Source organism: Palaemon carinicauda, chromosome 42, assembly GCF_036898095.1.
Source record: "Palaemon carinicauda isolate YSFRI2023 chromosome 42, ASM3689809v2, whole genome shotgun sequence".
NCBI lineage: Eukaryota > Metazoa > Arthropoda > Malacostraca > Decapoda > Palaemonidae > Palaemon > Palaemon carinicauda.
Window position 1 is genome coordinate 24,988,539 of NC_090766.1, and position 19,584 is coordinate 25,008,122.

Sequence of the window (19,584 nt, forward strand, 5' to 3'; positions counted from 1 at the left end):
CCTTCTTCAGCATCTTCTGGATGGATAGCAGGGCTGGGGATTGATCTTCTTGTTCAGCCATGTCCTCATCAGAGGGTTCCTCATCCGAAACTGATGAGGAAACGGCAACGGAGTGGGCAACGTCTGACTCGCTGAATCCGGTCGCACTGGTGGATGCGTGACGGAGCCGGACACAAGATCATGGTACTGCTGCACAGTCTGTGAACTGTCAACCATGGGGAAGCGAGGAAGTACAGCGACAACCCGAAACTGTCTAGACTGTCTGGGTAGTACAGACAACCCCTTATCGGGTTGCTGAGGTTGCCGCACTGCGTCACAACAAGTCACCTCTGCTGGTTGTTGAACGTCTTCCTGCAAAAGCAGCAGACCAGAAGGCAACGTAATGAAACTGCTTGACAGTCTGTGAACTGTTTGACAGTCTGTGAGTTGGCAACAACCAAAGTTGTGTGGGGAAGCCTCAACTCCTGACTGACTAGTTTGCTGCGGGCGAGTGGCGGTAACCACAGTGTGTTGCGGAGGCTGACACACCGTGTCAAAACACGGCAGCTTGTGGTAGCTCACGCACGGCAACGGAGTGCTCTGTGTGTGGGAGTCATCATACATCTGGCAGGGTTGACTGTGCATGGGTGGAGGAGCTCTCACAACAAGAGTGTGAGAGCAGGAAGCCATGCCGGGCGCACAACCGTGGGAGGTGTAGGCCCACGGGTGCATCGTCAACCTTCTCCGCAGTCGGAGTGTGGGAGCTGGCAACAACAAAAGCAGAGTGCTCAACAAACGGAGCTACTGTCCGTTGTGACTGAGGGTCTAAAACAGCTGGTGCGGCAACAGACGGAGTTACTGCCTGTTGCGGTACCACCTTGCCTCTCTTGGGAGGTGTGCAGTTGTCGTACTGCAGCGAGTCCGAACTGACCCAGTGGCTACACCTAGGCCGTTGGACTTGCGCGGAAGGGACCGACTTGCACTTAAAAGCTGCAAGATTTGGTCCATGGTTTCTGCGAGAAACCTCTTCCGCAGACGAGGAATAAATGGGCTCTCTCGTCTTTGTGTGGGTGGGGTGATCACGTAGGCAACGTGTGTAGATACACCCGAAACCACGGAGGGAAACGTTTGTTCGTCGATCAAGACCTGTGGAACCCATAAGTCCTTCGACATTACTTCTCCCCTGGGCTTGGGAGCTTGTAAGAGGTATCGGACAAGGTGAACAACTGGCACGAACAAACGAACCCTCGAACGCAACACTGTAACACTTTGCGCATATCACTTTATCACTTTTGATTTTCTGTTTGCACTTATTTCACTGAACTCGAAACTTTAAGTGGTTTGTACCTGAAACACGCAATCCTATCCTTCATTAAAAGGTAGTCATTGCGAAAACAGTTTTACAATGTAACAGAAAAACATAATGAAAGATAAAGAATTCAGTGGCTGGAAAAGAGACTAAACACTAGATCAAATAAACTACGTTTAAAATCTCTCACCGCATAAAGCCTGGGAACAAGAATAAAACTCTAGAAACGTTTTACCTTCTTCCCCTATAGCGACTAGGGAGAAGAGTAAAAAACGAGAACAACGTTACCCGCTTGAACGAAACGTTTATCCTCCTCTCTCTCCCTCCATCTCTATCTCTCTCTCTCTCTCTCTTGACTTAGAACCTGAGAGATGAACCCAATTATATATCGTTAAAACATATTTGTTAAAGGAAAAAAACTGAAAAGGTTTCCCAAATAAAAAGTTCCTTTATTAGAATTAAAACCATTTAAGCTAAGAAAGAATGAACGAAACGCTAGAATCGGTTTACTCTTACTGCAACGTGAAACCGTGAAATACTCTCTCTCTATCGTAACGATAGAGCGCAAGTTGAACGTTCTGAACGTCAACAACTGCGGAGACTAAACTAAACGTTAGTTCAACTTTGAAAACAGTACGAGACTATCAAAGAAATTCTTTCAAAAACATTAAAATTAAAATAGCATAAATTCTTAACAGGAAAAACGATATGACGGGCTCAATGTTAATTAACTTCGGTTCCAAGTAAGGACCGCCTACTATTAGGAAAGGTCGCATATAAACAAACATAAAAATTAATTTTTATAAGTTTATAATAAATGGAAAGTTAATCGAAGAGGCCTATAAATGGCGGAGAGATATAAAATAAATCTATAACTTTGTTAAGCAAAATTACCAAAAACCTAAACACACTTCCGTCTAAGGGAAGGGTGGGTCATTAAAAGTGAAAGAGAGTCTATACTCTCTTCGACACCAACACTTCCGTCTAAGGGAAGGGTCGGCCATTTAAAAGTGAAAGAGAGTCCATACTCTCTTCGTCACCATAATAAAATCTATCCAAAACGAGTTCAAGTTTTGAAATGAAGATAAAACCCCTGCATAGCGAAAGCTCAAAACTGGAATAGTGTACTTCACCAAAAAGTTGTGAAAACAAATCCAGTTAGGGACGGCGTATTAGTAGGTCTTGCCGGTGGCACGACAGAGGAAAAATTGAGTTCTTGTTGACAAGAAGTACTTGAGTACCTACTCACAGATGGCGCTGTTGTGTACACCCCCACCTGTATAGCGATCGCTGGCGTATCCCGACCGTAGATTTCTGTCGGGCAACAGAGTTGACAGCTACATGATCATCGGGTAAGATTAATATTGAAAAATAATGGGAACAAATATACAATTGTAGATTTTTTACCTCCCAACCTTTACTTTTCTGATAATCTTAGCTTAAGCTCATTTACTGACATCATTGTCTCTGTTTAAAAGTATTTTATTTTGAAGACAGGTGGCAACACAATATCTATAATAGGAATCACCAATCCCTCCATTCTGCATAGTTAGAGCCATCAACCGACTCCTTGCACTTAACATATTTTTCCCTTACCATTTTCATTGGCTCAAATATATTCATAAAAATTTATTAAGTCTTTTCAGAATGTTTCAATAATCTTTTTCATTTAATAAATAGTACTGTATAAAACAAAATCACCAGTCTTCGATTTAATGGACTTTTAAGGAAATGAAATTAATGTCAACAAAAGAAAATAAAAATACTGCAATGAGTTTAAAACAAAAATAAAAATCCTTCAAAACTGAAAGCACTTTCAATACCTTCTACTCTATCCAAGTGAGGAGCCTTAAGGAAAACACTCACAGTCAGGGGAATAGGACCAGTTTCGGAGTCCCCTGATGGTAATTCGTAAGCCAAGTGACTAGGAGACACTACCTTGCATGTGTCTTCAACTTCATTCCAAAAGAAGACTGGAGAAGTAGCTGGTACCTGAAACAAATAGTATTCTAAAAATCCAGAAATATGTTAACCCTTTTACCCCCAAAAGGACATACAGGTACGTTTCACAAAACTCATCCCTTTACCCCCATGGACGTACCGGTACGTCCTTGCAAAAAAATGCTATAAAATATTTTTTTTCATAATTTTGATAATTTTTTGAGAACATTCAGGCATTTTCCAAGAGAATGAGACCAACCTGATCTCCCTATGACAAAAATTAAGGCTGTAAGAGCAATTTAAAAAAAATATACTGCAAAATGTGCTGGGGAAAAAATAACCCCTTGGGGGTTAAGGATTGGAAATTTCCAAGGAGCCTAGGGGTAAAAGGGTTAATGTGAAACAATATGCATCAAGATAAGAGTCCAAGAATATGGAAATAATAACCAAAACAATTAACAATTTTCAGTTATGGAAAATGTTACATAGAATCCCCTGCTGACCTGGCGTAGAGTGAGAATGGCTGGAATAGGCTGGCAAGACTGATTTATCACAGTGACTTCACGCGACACAATACAGCTTTCTGGTACAACCCCGAAGTCTATAACTTCCTCTCCTTCACAACTTAGTTGGACCTACAAATATAAAATGGAAAAAGTTGTAACAATCCATTACAATATTGGTAATTCATGATTTTCTGAACCAGAAACGCAACCCAAAATTTTATAAAGCAATAAGAAATATTTAGTATTTCTGTCTTTAAATGCCAACTGTAGTAAGACTTTAAGTGAGATTAGGGGGCTGCTGGCTAATGGGGCTTAGAACAAAATCTACTCATAATTTGGTTACTATACTGTATACCGTAACTATATAAGCAGAGATAAGAAATCAATTAATTTCATATACATTTTCTCATTTCCTAACTTTGATTAATAATTCTGTTTTAAGGGAAAGCTGTTCAAAACTACAATAAGTTGAAAAAATAAAAATATAACAGCTATGACCTGAAAATTAATTTAATTTGTAAGACCTCAAACAGTATGACTTCACTGAGTAAGACTGAACCTGACTAGTAAATAATCTTGTATTACAGTCACAGAATTTTGAAATAATTCTTTTTTATTCATATTTTTATTACCTATTATAAACTAAATTACAAGTATAAGGATGAGGAAGATCATGGTATAATAAAAATGAAATTTACAATTATTCTTTGCAATTAAAATAATAATTGAATTGAGAGAGAGAGAGAGAGAGAGAGAGAGAGAGAGAGAGAGAGAGAGAGAGAGAGAGAGAGAGAGAGAGAGAGATTACATAATTATATACAAATTTGAGTTAAAGTTAGAAACATCACAAACAGAAAATTTCCAACAAGGCATACACATTTACCCTTTAATTATTCTTGTAAGATTAAAAAAACAATGAACGCCATGAAAAATTAGTCAATGAGTGATTAACTAAACACTTTAAGAGACGGAAACTTTTCATTTGGATAGGCAACCAGTAATAAAATGCAGGTTCTCTGTATTTTACTAAAACATCAAAGAATAAATTATGTAAGTTTACAAAACAATGTGCTAGAAATAGGAATGAATGGCGAGCGATTGTGACGCAGCTCCAACAGGCCCTGCTGCTTCCTCCTGTTGCCTTTGGTGGCCGCTGAGGTAGCAGCAGTAGGGGATTTGGCACATGAAGCTTTATTAGTGGTGGATAACAAGGGAGGGTGGGCTGTGGCACCCTAGTACCAAACACGGCTGAATCCCTCATCACGCTGAGAGGAGCTAAAAGAAAAGTCCCCTTTTGTTTATGTTTTTTGTCAGCTATCCCCAAAATTGGGGGAAGTGCCTTGGTAGATAGATAGTCAAAACAATTATCAAAAAGCTTGATACTTACACTAGGTTCTTCAATTTGCGCAGAGAGAATAACAGTGTGAATGGAGACGTTGGCTGCCGACATATTGCCTGAACCTTTTGAAAGATCGGAAACCTTCATCTCTAGAACAGCACCCCAAGACCCAGCGATAAGACTGCAGAGGCTGAATCTAATCTCTATAGTGTTTCTTGGCTCAACAAAGTAGGACGGCTTGAAATGAAGAGCCGAGGTGCCAACATGCTTATTGTTAACTGTTTCCTGAAAAAAAGTATTATGTTCCTTGGTAAGATTTTTAGAAATAGGAGTAAAAAAAGAAAACTTACAAACTAAGATAGTTAAAGACTGATTAATTGCCTCAAGCTAATATCAGGAAAAAGCACTCATAACCATAATTTTGGTAAAAAAAATAAATTCTGAGCAAAAATCACACAACAGAATTATAATATCTAAAGTTATTATTTATATAATCTCCTGACGTTCATAGCGCTTCTCTCTTGAAGCCTGGTTTTACATCGAGGTTTGCCCTAGAGCTAAAAATGTTCCGTTTTATTTCCTTGGCAGTTAATGGCAATAACCTAGACTTTGGATCACCACAGATGCTTTGTCTTTACAGTTCTCTCTTCGATATCATTTTAGATATCATTTTGGATTTGTTAGTAATTCCTATGAGAGTTGCTCAAGGATGTGATAGCTGGGAGATCATGATCATTCCTGACTCTTACGCAAGAACATTGCGATTTAGATAATCATTGTGAAGAATGTGCTTGATTACTATTCCTCAGATAATAGCTAACCATGTCAAGCGAACCAATTAAATCAACATTTAGTTCAGGGGAAAATCCAGAAAAGTCTGGGCTAGTCGACTACACCGGGAGGAAGATCATAATGCTTCTCTAGCTATTAATGAGCTTTTGGGATTTGATAGTACGGTAATGATTTTCATAAGATTTTCCCACATTAGCTTCATTTTTTAAATCTAAGAAGACCAGCAGTTTAGCATAGGTAGAAAAAATAGCTTTGCATTACGTATGGACACATTAAAAGGTGAATAGCAAGACATAATGAAATCTCAAAATTCATAAGTTAGGGAACTACCAGTCAGACTAAAACTACACAATTTCTTTATTTCATTAATTAAAAATCTATTTACTGTAAATATGGTAAGATGCAGACTATGTAGCAACACTATTTTATCACAGAATTAAAAGAAATTATTGAACAAACCTGCATTAATCTTATGGAGATCTGGACCCAACGATGTTTAGGATTGAAAAAGGTTATCACTTCTTCTGATCCTATGCCAAGAATGCAGGAATTTGAAAATGTAATTTCTTTTGGAAAAAGCACTCTACCCTCTGTACCTGCAATGGAAGTTTTTGAGCAAATTAAAAATTTTCCATTCACAGAATATACTTTTTTTTATGTCATTTTGTAACATACTGTTTTGTCATTGGTATTATTGTGAATTTTGTATCGTGGAACTTTATTAAACAAAATTTACATCCACATCCTGATATAAAAGGTACATTCGTCTATATGAACAAAGTAATTTTCTGTATAAAAGCAGAAAAAATTAAATAAGTATACCTAGAATTATCCTACCAAATTTGACATATAAGAAATGTACAATGGCGAAAGTGCAATAAATAAATTTACTAAACATACACAGACATATATGACTACTCATAACAATATAACTTCAGTATTTTTGATGAACTAGAGAAAAGACATTACTGGTAATACTTTCAACTTACTTTGGCTATGCCTGTCAGAGGATATGCTTTCTTGGGACCGATGCTGCCTAGGCGAGGTACCGTTCAAAGGACGTGTGTGCAGTTGGAGCGTACCAGGGTTACCCAAAGCCTGCAAACCAGAAGGCACGCTTGAAGATAATCGTGATTCTCCATCACTTGAATTTGAATGGGGATAAAGGGTGCTTTCAGATCTTGATGATGACCAGTTTGTGACAGCGACACTAGATTCGTTACAATTTCTTGGGTCAACATCCCCTCTCGCATCGTGGCAGTTTTTAGCACCTGACATTTTTACCAAGCTAGAGGCTAGCCCCATCTTTGGCAGAGGCCTAGGAGCTATTTTTGCATTATTAGTTGGCCTTCTGTCTTTAGTATACAGCTGGTTACCACGGATTACCAAAGGATTCTCATTCTGACCTGCTTTGGAAGGATTTGTTCTAGTGCGTGAGCGAGGAGCGCAGGGAGTTGAAGAATCAAAGCCACTGTTGGACGAATCATGGAAACTCGTTAACTGAGATTTCTGACTATCTTCTAATATTCTCGATTTATATGGTATACCTCGTAGCGTTTCGTCCATAGCTATTTCTACCAAATCAGTACCAGCTTGTTTTGGTTTTGTATGACAGTGCACTCGAGCTTCCAGCCCATCTGACTCTTGTGTAGGCTGTAAAGGTGCAGAGCCAGTTCTAAGAACTTTTAAGCGTTCCATATGTTTATTGAGGGGACTCGCATTTTTTCCGGCATGCACGGTGGGCTGTAGGGGAATACGGTCTGAGTTTTGGAAATGCTTTGTGTGAGACACTGAACGTATGTTCTCTTTTCCTTTCACTTCTTGAAGCTTTTTACTTTGAGCTTTTGATGACATCAGAGCTTCCCTCTTTGCTCTAAGCTCTAAAACTTCTGTACTAGCATCTAACTCAGTCATGTCAGTTGTATTATGAAATTCAGATCTATTAATATCATTATGAAGAATCTTATTGATCAAAAGTTGTGCACTGCCATTACTAAGAGCATTGGTCATCAAAACCTGCCTAATCTGGTCTACTCCTAGTACTTTTTTGGCATGGTTTGTCATGTTATCCTCCAAAAACTTTTCATGCTCTAAACTCTGGACATCTGACTTTGGATTTGTAACTTTGGTTTTCAGTCCGGCATAGACGTGTCTGTTATCCTCCACAGGTAGAGGGGTTTTAAAAGTTTCATTGCTGCTTTTGGAGTTAACTACAGAGCAAGTTTCATTCACCCTGTTCTTAGGAATTGCACCTTTGGTGGAATCTCTAGAACCTGTGAAAGTACTAGATCCTGAACTGCAACTTCCAGATGTTTCAGAAGTTGACCGAGACGAAATGGAAGATGAACGGTTTTCTAGCGTATCGCTGGTATCAGCATTTTCTTCTGCAAATAGAGAGATTTGTTAATGACAATGTTAAACTTTATAAAACTTTTAAACTACTCTATGCTTTACATAGATCCAAAATTATTAATTTTACAAATGCCACCATACCTAGTCAGTAGCAGCACACACTCTTGAAAAACCAAGACCAAAAATCCTATAATTCTATTTCAATAAAAAGTATATTTCTAATTCTTTTTGTCTATAATGCAGCTATTAAAAATTAGATGGGATAAGAAGAGAAAATGACTAAGAAAACTAAAAGAACCTTTTCAATGTATTTCTTTTAAGAGCGTGTTGTCACGAATAAAGGATATTTTATCGTCTATATTTACATATATTGATGGATTGTTTAAACTCATTCGTGTCCTACCACCAAAATTCATACATGCTGAGTGACTATGTTAGGATACATCTATGTATTACCCTACATGTATTTTATACAAATCAAAATTACAAAGAAAATTTATAGACCATTCACAATAAGAGAAATATTAAGACAATAATCATAAACTGATAGAATCCTCATGAAAATTTATAAATTCAGTTACGATAAAAAGGAGAATAAAAACGTATTTTATAAAGACCAGCTTCTGAAAACTTACACAACACATGATTTAGAAATAATATACATTCATCTCTTGGCACTCAAGACAGGAAGCATCTACTACCTCAAGTCTCCAAGACAGAATTTACCAGCATTATCCAGAAGTACAATAAAAATACATTCTTTATTGGACCAATCCTTGATACATATACAGATCCCATTGAAATTGATAATCCCTCCCACCCAGGTTAATGAGGGAGTACACCAGTGGAAATGGGGAATGGGAGTAATGGTTTATGTGGTAATATATGTTCAATGTAGTTTTACATTTATGCTCTCATGTACGTTGTTTCTCTGCTTGCATTTACCAGTTTATTATGTTGCTATTTGTGTGTCTTCGCGCATATTATTGCTTGTGGATGTCCGTGTTGCCTGGCCCTTACTTTGATGTATTTGTTTGTTATTGTGCATGTAAAGTAGTACGTGTTGTAATAGTGGCTGTTTCTATTGTTTCAGGAGGTGACTCCAGTTTTTGTGTGCAATAAAACCTATGACAGGTTTTTCATCTTTTACAACAGTTTACACATTTCAGAGCAACCTCTGAAAATGGAATCGGTACATCTCAAGATTTTATGAAAATTTAAGACAATTATACATATAAAAATCAACTAAACCAAGGTTTTATTTTTTTTTTTTTTATCAATAATAATGATAATAGGACTTAAGTAAAAACACAAAAGTGGTTGAGATCATGGTTCTGTACTTCTATACTAAGGAACACTACCAAATTCTGAAGAGAAATCAGAGCTCAATCACTTTGCTGAGTCAAAATGCTGGAATTTGTTCAATCTAATAGTTATTCTACTATTCTTTAATGACAGATCATGAGTATTGATAAAAAAGGTATTACCATAAGAAGTATAATTCTCATACCATTTGGTAACTATTGAGTTGATATGGATTATTAGGAGTAACAGTGGGCTATACAAAACACCTACTCTAGTAATTGTTTAGATTTATGCTACCCAAGTATACAGAGAATTAACATTTTATAACGTTTTTCATAAGCAAGTTGTATTTCTAAAACCCTTTGATATATCTTCTACAGATGTGATTCAAGATGAAAATATTGATAGTGGGCAAGTAATCTACCAGGACTGATTGATAATCAAGGTCTTCAACTGGGTACCGCCACTAATAGTACAGATATAAATATGTTTACGCATGCATTTGCTAAAATATACTATACAGTTCAACCATGCTTAGCTTCAGTTTGCTATCGCTGCTTTGAGAAAATAAGGCTCATCAGTCCCGAGTATGTCAGAGTAATCTTTAAAGCAATGATCGTTGATGAAAGTTTTCGGGTTGGGACATAGAAGAGAGAAACCATTCACACTGACTATCTGACACAGGGAAAGACAATTAACTCTATAAGGAATTTTAATACCTTGAAAACACTATAGCAATGCATTTGCTGTTAGACATGAAAGGAGAATATTTTCACATTCTCAATACATCCTCAATTAATCCCCCACAATCAGATTAATGGTTATTACAAAATATTCAAATGAGCAATTAAAGGTAAAAAAAAAAAAATTCTGATGACTACAATAAAACTGCTGTTTTAATGTGATGATAAAATATGCTGAATATTTATGAAAATGTTCTGTAATAAAGGTTTTTTAATGCAAAATCAACAACTAATATAATTAAAAATACATTTCTTTCACTTTGATATTTATTACATTATTCTGTTTGGCTTAAAACTAAAGTAGTTTTATACGATTTTGAGACCTTATCTATGAATCAATCCACGGATTTATTTTCTGAAATTCCTGTTTGTGTTGTAATAAGGGATTTTGACGAAGGAAAAATCTATTTCTGGGCGAGGGACCTGTGTCACCCAGTGAAATGATATTTTCATAAAATAAATTTTTGAACATACTTACCCGCTGGTTATATATACTGTAATAGTTTTATTCTTCTGTCCGGCAGAAAATTCAAAACTCGCGGCAATCGCATAGATATGCCAGGTATACACTAGCAACACCACGGAACTAGGTCGAACTATCCCTCCTAATATCAGATTTTCCATGCCCATAGGTCTCTAGAGGGGAGGAAGGGGGGATTTCAAGTTATATAACCAGCGGGTAAGTATGTTCAAAAATCTATTTTATTATGAAAATATCATTTTTAAACATTTAAACTTACCCGCTGGTTATATATAGTAGCTGATTGACACCCTTGGTGGCTTGTCAGAGACAGCAACATTAATGGAATTTCACTTAAGAGTTTAAAACAAAACTTAGCTTAAGGGTTTGTACCTATTCAGGAAGCTGACTTCAATGGTTCTCTGCATTAATAAGTCTGCTGTCCTTTGAGAACCAGCGATATCCACCCAGGGGGCTGAAGAACTCTAGGAGCTGTCAAACGGTGAATAACCTAATGCTGACAGGACCTCAACTAATACCCTTGTTCCGTGCGCTCTCAAGGAACAAATGACTACCTGACTAAATCAAAGATTGCAGAAGATTGTCTAACAATTTCCTCCAATCATAAAAATATATATAAGTTCCAAGAGGGGAAAAGGGTACTAGGGATTAAGGGAGTGTAGGGGTAGATCCTTCACCTACTACTGCATTCGCTGCTACGAATGAACCCAAAGTGTAGCAGTCCTCATGAAGAGTCTGGACACGTTTTAAATAATGTGATGCAAATACAGATTTACTTCTCCAAAACGTTGTATCCATTATATTTTGCAGAGAACGATTTTGTTTAAAAGCCACAGAAGTTGCCACAGCTCTAACTTCATGAGTCTTAACTTTCAGAAGCTTAAGATCTGCCTCACCAGTGTGTGTGAGCTTCTTTAATTAAAAGTCTTATGAAATATGATAAGGCATTTTTAGACATAGGTAAAGCAGGCTTTTTGACTGCTTTACCAAAGAGCTTCTGAACTGCCTCTTAAACCTTTAGTCCTGTCTATATAGAACCTTAGTGCTCTAACAGGACAAAGAACCTTCTCCACTTCGTCACCCACCAAATCAGAGAGGTTAGCAATTTCGAAAAATTTTGGCCATGGGTGAGAAGGACATTCGTTTTTGGCTAGAAAATCAAGCTGCAGGGAGCATATAGCTTTACCATTTCTAAAGCCAATGTTTATGCTAAAAGCATGAACTTCACTGACCCTTTTAGCTGTTGCTAAGCTTACTAAAAATAAAGTCTTTAAAGTCAGATCTAAGTCAGATCTTTAAATGAAGCAGAGTTCAAAGGTTCAAATCTGTCACTACTAAGAAATTTTGAAACTACGTCCAAATTCCAGGCTGGAGAATCCTGTTGACGTTTCTTAGAGGTTTCAAAGGATCTAAGGAGATCCTGAAGGTCCCTGTTATTCGAGAGGTCTAAATGTCTATGCCTAAAGACCGCTGCTAACATACTCCTGTACCCTTTAGTGGTTGAGGAGGAGAAATTGTGCCTTCTTCTAAGCTCCAAAAAGACATCGGGCAATTTGAGCTATAGAGGTACTGATTGAAGAAACTGAGTTTGTTTTACACCATGCTCTAAAAAGTTCCCACTTGGATTGATGCTCCCTCATAGTGGAAGTTCTTCTTGCTCTAGCAATAGCCTTGGCCGCCTCCTTCAAAAATCCTCTAGATCTTGCGAGTTTTTCGATAGTCTGAAGGCAGTCAGACGTAGAGCTGGGAGGTCGAGATGGTTTCTTGCCAAGTGGGGTTGTCTGAGAAGATCTATTCTCAATGGCAAGCTTCTTGGAACATCCCCCATCCATTCAGGTACATCTGTGAACCAAACTCTTGACGTCCAGAAGGGGGCTATTAACGTCAATCTGGTTCCCTCGTGAGACACAAACTTTTTGTAGTGCTTTGTGTAGCACTTTGAATGGAGGAAAAGCGTACACATCTATGTGTGACCAGTCCATCAGGAACGCGTCTGTGTGACGCTTCGAGATCCGGAACAGGGGAGCAATAATTCTCTAGTCTTTTGGTTTTTGTGGTTGCGAATACATCTTAAGGCGGCAACCCCTAATCCGCCAAAGTTTCTTGCATACATCTAGATGCAGTGTCCACTCTGTGGGGAGAACTTGATTCCTCCTGCTGAGGCTCTCTGCCCTCACATTCTTTTCCCCTTGAATGAATCTTGTCAACAGGGATATCTTTCTTTGATGTGCCCAAACGAGAAGAGTTTTTGCTAACTCGTAAAGAGGCCTGGAATGCGTTCCCCCTTGTTTCGCTATGTAGCCCAAAGCTGTGGTATTGTCCGCATTGATTTGAATAACTTTGTTCAGTACTAGCTTCTCAAACCCCTTGAGAGCCAACAGGACTGCTAACAGCTCCTTTTGATTGATGTGGAGACTTAGCTGTTGTTTTGCCCAGACCCGAAATCTCTGACTTTCCTAGTGTTGCTCCCCACCCCGAGTCCTAGGCGTCGGAAAACAACACAAGGTCTGGACTCTTTTGTTCCAAAGAGAGACCTTCCTGGAGCCTGTTTATGTTGTTCCACCAACGAAGGCACTCTTTTACTGGTTCCGTAAGAGGAATGCTCTCCTTGTCGAGGCTGTCCTCTTTGCTCCAATGGCAATTGAGATGGAACTGAAGGGGTCGTAAATTTAGTTTCCCCAGACATACAAATTGTTCTAGTGAAGAGAGTGTTCCAAGGAAACTCATCCATTCCCTCACTGAACAAAACTCCTTCTTTAGAAAGGCACAAAGCCTTAGGAGAGCTAGCTGTATTCTTGCAGGTGATGGAAAACCTTTAAAGTCAAACTGTGAATCTCCATCCCCAAATAAAAGATCTTTGGGGAAAGGATCAATTGAGACTTCTCTGCATTCACCAGAAGTCCTAGCTCCTCTGACAGACTCATTGTCAGATGCAAATCCTCCAGACAGCGATTGAGTGAGGGGGCTCTTAGTAGCCAATCGTCCAAGTACAAGGAGGCTCTAATGCCTCTTGAGTGGAGCATGCTTGCCACATTCATCATGATCTTTGTGAAGACTAGAGGGGAGGTGGTGAGGCCGAAGCATAAGCCTCGAAACTGAAATACCTCCCTCCTGTACACAAACCTTAGGTAACATTTGCAACTCGGGTGAATTGGGACATGAAAATAAGCATCCTGGAGGTCTAATGAGACCATCCAGTCGCCTTTCCTTACTGCCGCAAGAACTGAACTCTGGGATTCCATCGTAAACTTTGTCTATTCCTGGAGGTCTAATGAGACCATCCAGTCGCATTTCCTTACTGCCGCAAGAACTGAACTCTGGCATTCCATCGTAAACTTTGTCTTCTGGATGTAGTTGTTGAGGGCACTTACGTCCAGGACTGGCCTCCATCCTCCCGAGTTCTTGGGAACCAGGAACACCCTGTTGTAGAAGTCTGGTCATTTTAAGTCCCGTACTCTCTCTATCGCCTTCTTCTCTAGCAAGAGACATTTGAAGCTGCATGGCCTGCCTCTTAGATTCTTCCTTGTATTTGGGAGAAAGATCCACCGGGTTTGAAATTAATGGGGGTTTCGAGATAAAAGGGATTTTGTATCCCTTCTTTAACACTAGGACGGACCATGGGTCCGCTCCCTTTTTCTCCCAGGCCTGCCAAAAATTGCTTAGCCTGGCCCCCACTGCTGTCTGAAGGTGCAGGCAGTCAGACTCTCCTTCTGCCTGACCTAGAACCTCTCTTTGTTCTGGCCCTTCTACTATCGGATCTGAAGCTGCCTCTACCGACTGTCCTTCCACGAAAAAACTGTTGTTGTTTGAGGGAAGGTAGAATCCTCTTTGAACCCACGGGTGGACAAAGACGTTGGAAGAACCTTCCTTGCTGATTTAGAGACCAGGTCGTGAGTAGCCTTTTAAGTAAGAGCAGCAGCCACCTCCTTTACTAGTTCCTGAGGAAAAAGAGGAGAAAGAGAAGCATAAAGCAACTCTGCCCTCTGGAACGGAGTGACTCCCATGGAGAGAAAAGAGCACTAGTTTCTCTCTTCTTAACAACTCCAGCTGTGAATAGGGCTGCCAATTCATTTGCGCCATCTCTTACAGCTTTCTCCATACAGGACATTATATGAATAAGGTTAGAAGTCTCAGGGTCCTTTAAAGCAGAAACTTTCTTTCCCAAGGTACCCAGAGACCAGTCAAGGAAATTCCAAACTTGAGAAGTCGCCCTGAGCCGAGGCAGGAACTCCCAAGCCTAGGGCACCACCTGTTTCATACCATACTCTAGACTTGGAGGCTAACTTGGCTGGAGGAAAAGAGAAGTTTGTCTTTCCTGAAACTCTCTTAGATTCCATCCTATTTTCCATTAACTTTAATGCTCTCTTAGAAGAGCGTGAGAGAACCATCTTAGTGAACCTTGACGTTTTCGATGATAATCCCACTGTAAACTCCGATGGAGGAGAGCGAGGGGCTACAGGAGTTAAGCTGTCAGGAAATAATTCTGAGAAAATCAACATAATCTTCTTGAGATCAACAGAATGTTGTGGCATTTTATTTCCTTCCTCCTCTCAGGCAATGTCCAATGGCTCATCCAGGGAGGAATGATCATCCTGATCCTCTTCAGAAATAATTCCAGCTGGTGTAACCGCTTCTAGTTCTGAAAGGCGCCCCTCGCGAGCGCAAGCGTCAGGCACGAGTTGTGTGTGATCAAGTCGTTCAGTTTGTTTGCCTACTTGGCGCTCAATAATATTGCGCTTGGCGTCACGTCCGTGCGCATGCTGAACTGAATCCGACTGACGTTTGGCGTCATGATCTGCTTGACATGCAACGTCACATTCTTTTTGTTTTCAGTCACACTTAGCTAGGCGCCCCACGTCACGTTCAGGCGCCTGGCGCGTGACTTCGCGCTCAGCTGCCTGGAGCTTGTCGTCGCGCCTGGAAAGATGACTCTCGACGTCACGCTCACTCGCTTGACGTTTGTTGTCAAGAGAAATAGGAACTCTATGAGCACTAGCAGACTTAGTAGAGGCAGTTCCATCACCCCGCTCAACATCGCGTGTAAAGGTAGGCCGCCTGTGCGACATCGCGTCACGATCGGAATCATGACGAACCAACGCTTTGCTGACCGCGGGCTGATAAGAATGCATAAACGTTAGTTGCTGCTTCATGTCAAGCAGCATAGACCACTTAGGATCAACTTTAGGCGAAACAGGAGTCGAAACTTCCATAGTGAATTCGCCCACTTCGTCGCTCTCATAACGCTCCACATAAGCGGGAGATGGAATCCAGTCCGATGGAAGCGGTGGTGCATGCACCGTAACACCAAACTCAGAAATAAGCTCTGACTCAGTCTGAATTATCCCCTTGTCAATTTCCGACATTTTGTTAGTACGTTTAGGAGGAGAACATTGAGCAGACAATTGAAAGCGCTCTGGCGAATCCCTATGGCTACAACCAGGCGCTTGCGGTGATGGATCGCGTACCTGGGCGCCTTCATCCGCCTTTCTTTTAAGGGGTCTGGAAGCTTGACGCCAGACTTTGCATTGCGTAGCTTCATCCGAGGATGAGGATAAAAAACTAACCTCTCCTTTCCCATGGTGAGGGTGAGCGATCTGTGACATCGAGACAACAGGAACGCTCGAAGGTACGTCTGCGCGATTGATGACGCCTCTCGTTCCCTTTCGCCGATCGACTTTACTTCTCCCCTGGGTTCGGGAGCTTGCAAGAGGTCTAAGGCTAGGGGAACGACAAGAACGCGCAGACGTACCCTCCACATCCCTGAACACATTAATAGCACTATTAATATTACCACTTTTAAGCAGATTAACTTCAGACATAATTTGGTCTCTGTCCGCTGCTAGCGATTCCACCCTTGAACCAAGAGCCTGGATCGCTGTCATCATATCTTTCATTGTCGGCTCAGATTGAACAGGATTAGGTTCAGGATCTACCACTAAAGGGGAAGAATTAGGTTCAATGACATTAGAAAATGATAAATCCCTTGATCGAGAGGAACTACGTCTGATTCTATCTCTTTCTAATTTGCGAGAGTAGCTTTCATAAGCCAACCACTGACTCTCGGATATTCAAACCATTCTTGACATCTATCTTCAAAATTACAAATTTTACCCCTACATTTAATGCAAATCGTATGGGGATCAACAGAGGCTTTTGGAAGCCGAGTTTTACACCCTTTCACGCACTTCCGATATGAAGGGGAGGGGTCATTCATTTTGAAATGTAAATAGAGAGATCAAAATCAAGCAAGGGTAAAAAAATAATCCAAATAATCCAATTCAATAGGTATTCAAGAGAATCCGTAGGCGAGTCCAATAATTGCGAAAGTCAAAACCAATAAACAACTGTACATCACCAAGAACACTGTTAATTCCTGATATACGGCGAGTGAATTTCCAAAGCTGTTGCCAATATGACGGCAGAAGAAAATCTGATACTAGGAGGGATAGTTCGACCTAGCTCCGTGGTGGTGCTAGTGTATACCTGGCATATCTATGCGATTGCCGCGAGTTTTGAATTTTCTGCCGGACAGAAGAATAAAGCTACATGTATTGCTGTATATATAATCAGCGGGTAAGTTTAAATGTTTAAAAATGCTCCTTATAGCACCATTTCTAAGGCATAAATACTGCTACAAATACCAGAGAAAAAGTTGCATGGAATGCCAGGAATAAACCCAGCTCGCTCACTCTAATAGTGTCGGTATAGAAGCTGGGGCGTGTTAGAACCACTACCAGAGGTCCCTTACCAATTAGTCCTCTCCTTCCTCAATGTCCCCTGATACTACGAGGTGCCGTTCTACATCCAACTACTGCCCTCTACTACGACTACCGCCACCACTCCCCTACCACTACCCACGCTTCTTCCTTCATTCCTTTTCTAGCACCAGTGAGATTCGGTCGTGTTGTTTTCATAGCTTTGTGTTTTGGTGTTTTTGAAGATGTCAGACGTTTCAGAGACCCCTGCTCCCAAGTTGAGTATTATAATTGTCTGTTTTGATAATTCTAGGTAGTGACACACATTAATTTTATAACCCTGTTTGTTTTTAATCTCAGCCGTTTTGCATGATGCGACCATTTTGGTGTCGCTACCTCCTGATCTCTGTTATGTGCGATTTTCAATTAGTTCCTCATAATAATTGTAGTCTCATTTAGTTGTTTTTAGACATCTTATACAGTATTTTGGCATGGTTATTGTCAGTTATTTAGGCTTTTGGATGCTCAGTTCGTTAACCTACCCGACTGAGCAGAACGCGGCTTCGGACGGTAGCCTACCCCGTGAGCTTCCTCTTCGATATATCTATTTTATGTTCATTTGGGGTATTTTACGGGTAATTGGAACACGGTTTTACTTTATTCAGGGACTACTTGACCAGGTCGGTATTTTACCCGGTTTTGGAGGGATAGTTTAAAAATACATTTCTTTCACTTTGATATTTGTTACATTATTCTGTTTGGCTTAAAACTACAGTAGTTTTATACGATTTTGAGACCTTATCTATGAATCAATCCACAGATCTATTTTATAAAGGGTAAGGGAGATGTGCATGGGTGTTGTAATTCAAGGGGTATTAGTTTGTTGAGTGTAGTTGGAAAAGTGTATGGTAGAGTAATGATTAATAGGATTAAGGATAGAACAGAGAATGCAATCTTGGAAGTACAGGGTGGTTTTAGAAGAGGTAGGGGTTGTATGAAACAGATTTATACAGTTAGGCAGATATGCAAGAAATATTTAGCAAAAGGTAAGGAGGTGTATGTTGCGTTTATGGATCTGGAGAAAGTGTATGATAGAGTTGATGGGAAGCAATGTGGAATGTGATGAGGTTATATGGAGTTGGTGGAAGGTTATTGCAACCAGTGAAAAGTTTCTACAAAGGTAGTAAAGCATGTGTTAGGATAGGAAATGAAGTGAGCGATTGGTTTCCGGTGAGAGAGGGGCTGAGACAGGGATGTGCGATGTCGCCGTGGTTGTTTAACTTGTATGTTGATGGAGTGGTGAGAGAGGTGAATGCTCGAGTGCTTGGACGAGGATCGAAACTGGTAGACGAGAATGATCATGAATGGGAGGTAAATCAGTTGTTTGCGGATGATACTGTGCTGGTTGCAGACGCGGAAGAGAAGCTTGGCCGATTAGTGACAGAATTTGGAAGGGTGTGCGAGAGAAGGAAGTTGAGAGTTAATGTGGGTAAGAGTAAGGTTATGAGATGTACGAGAAGGGAAGATGGTGCAAGGTTGAATGTCATGTTGAATGGAGAGTTACTTGAGGAGGTGGATCAGTTTAAGTACTTGGGGTCTGTTGTTGCAGCAAATGGTGGAGTGGAAGCAGATGTACGTCAGGGAGTGAATGAAGGATGCAAAGTGTTGGGGGCAATTAAGGGAGTAGTAAAAAATAGAGCGTTGGGTATGAATGTAAAGAGAGTTCTGTATGAGAAAGTGATTGTACCAACTGGTATGTATGGATCAGAGTTGTGGGGAATGAAAGTGACGGAGAGACAGAAATTGAATGTATCTGAGATGAAGCGTCTAAGGAGTATGGCTGGTGTATCTCGAGTAGATAGGGTTAGGAACGAAGTGGTAAGGGTGAGAACGGGTGTAAGAAATGAGTTAGCAGCTAGAGTGAATATGAATGTGTTGAGGTGGTTTGGCCATGTTGAGCGAATGGAAACTGGCTGACTGCTACAGAAGGTGATGAATGCAAGAGTTGATGGGAGAAGTACAAGAGGAAGGCCAAGGTTTGGGTGGATGGATGTAGTGAAGAAAGCTCTGGGTGATAGGAGGATAGATGTGAGAGAGGCAAGAGAGCGGGCTAGAAATAGGAATGAATGGCGAGCGATTGTG

General features: G+C 40.2%; 1 protein-coding gene across 1 annotated transcript in view; it reads right to left on the reverse strand.

Annotated features, from left to right (window-relative positions):
- Positions 1-19,584, reverse strand: part of LOC137633221 (centrosomal protein of 192 kDa-like) — an 88,988-nt gene that overhangs the window by 34,379 nt on the left and 35,025 nt on the right. The window contains exons 12-16 of the mRNA XM_068365390.1: positions 6,856-8,250; positions 6,326-6,462; positions 5,123-5,359; positions 3,733-3,864; positions 3,112-3,280 (exon numbers count right to left, since the gene is read on the reverse strand). Of these exons, the coding sequence (XP_068221491.1) occupies positions 3,112-3,280; positions 3,733-3,864; positions 5,123-5,359; positions 6,326-6,462; positions 6,856-8,250 (2,070 nt within the window). The remainder of the gene's footprint in view (positions 1-3,111; positions 3,281-3,732; positions 3,865-5,122; positions 5,360-6,325; positions 6,463-6,855; positions 8,251-19,584) is intronic.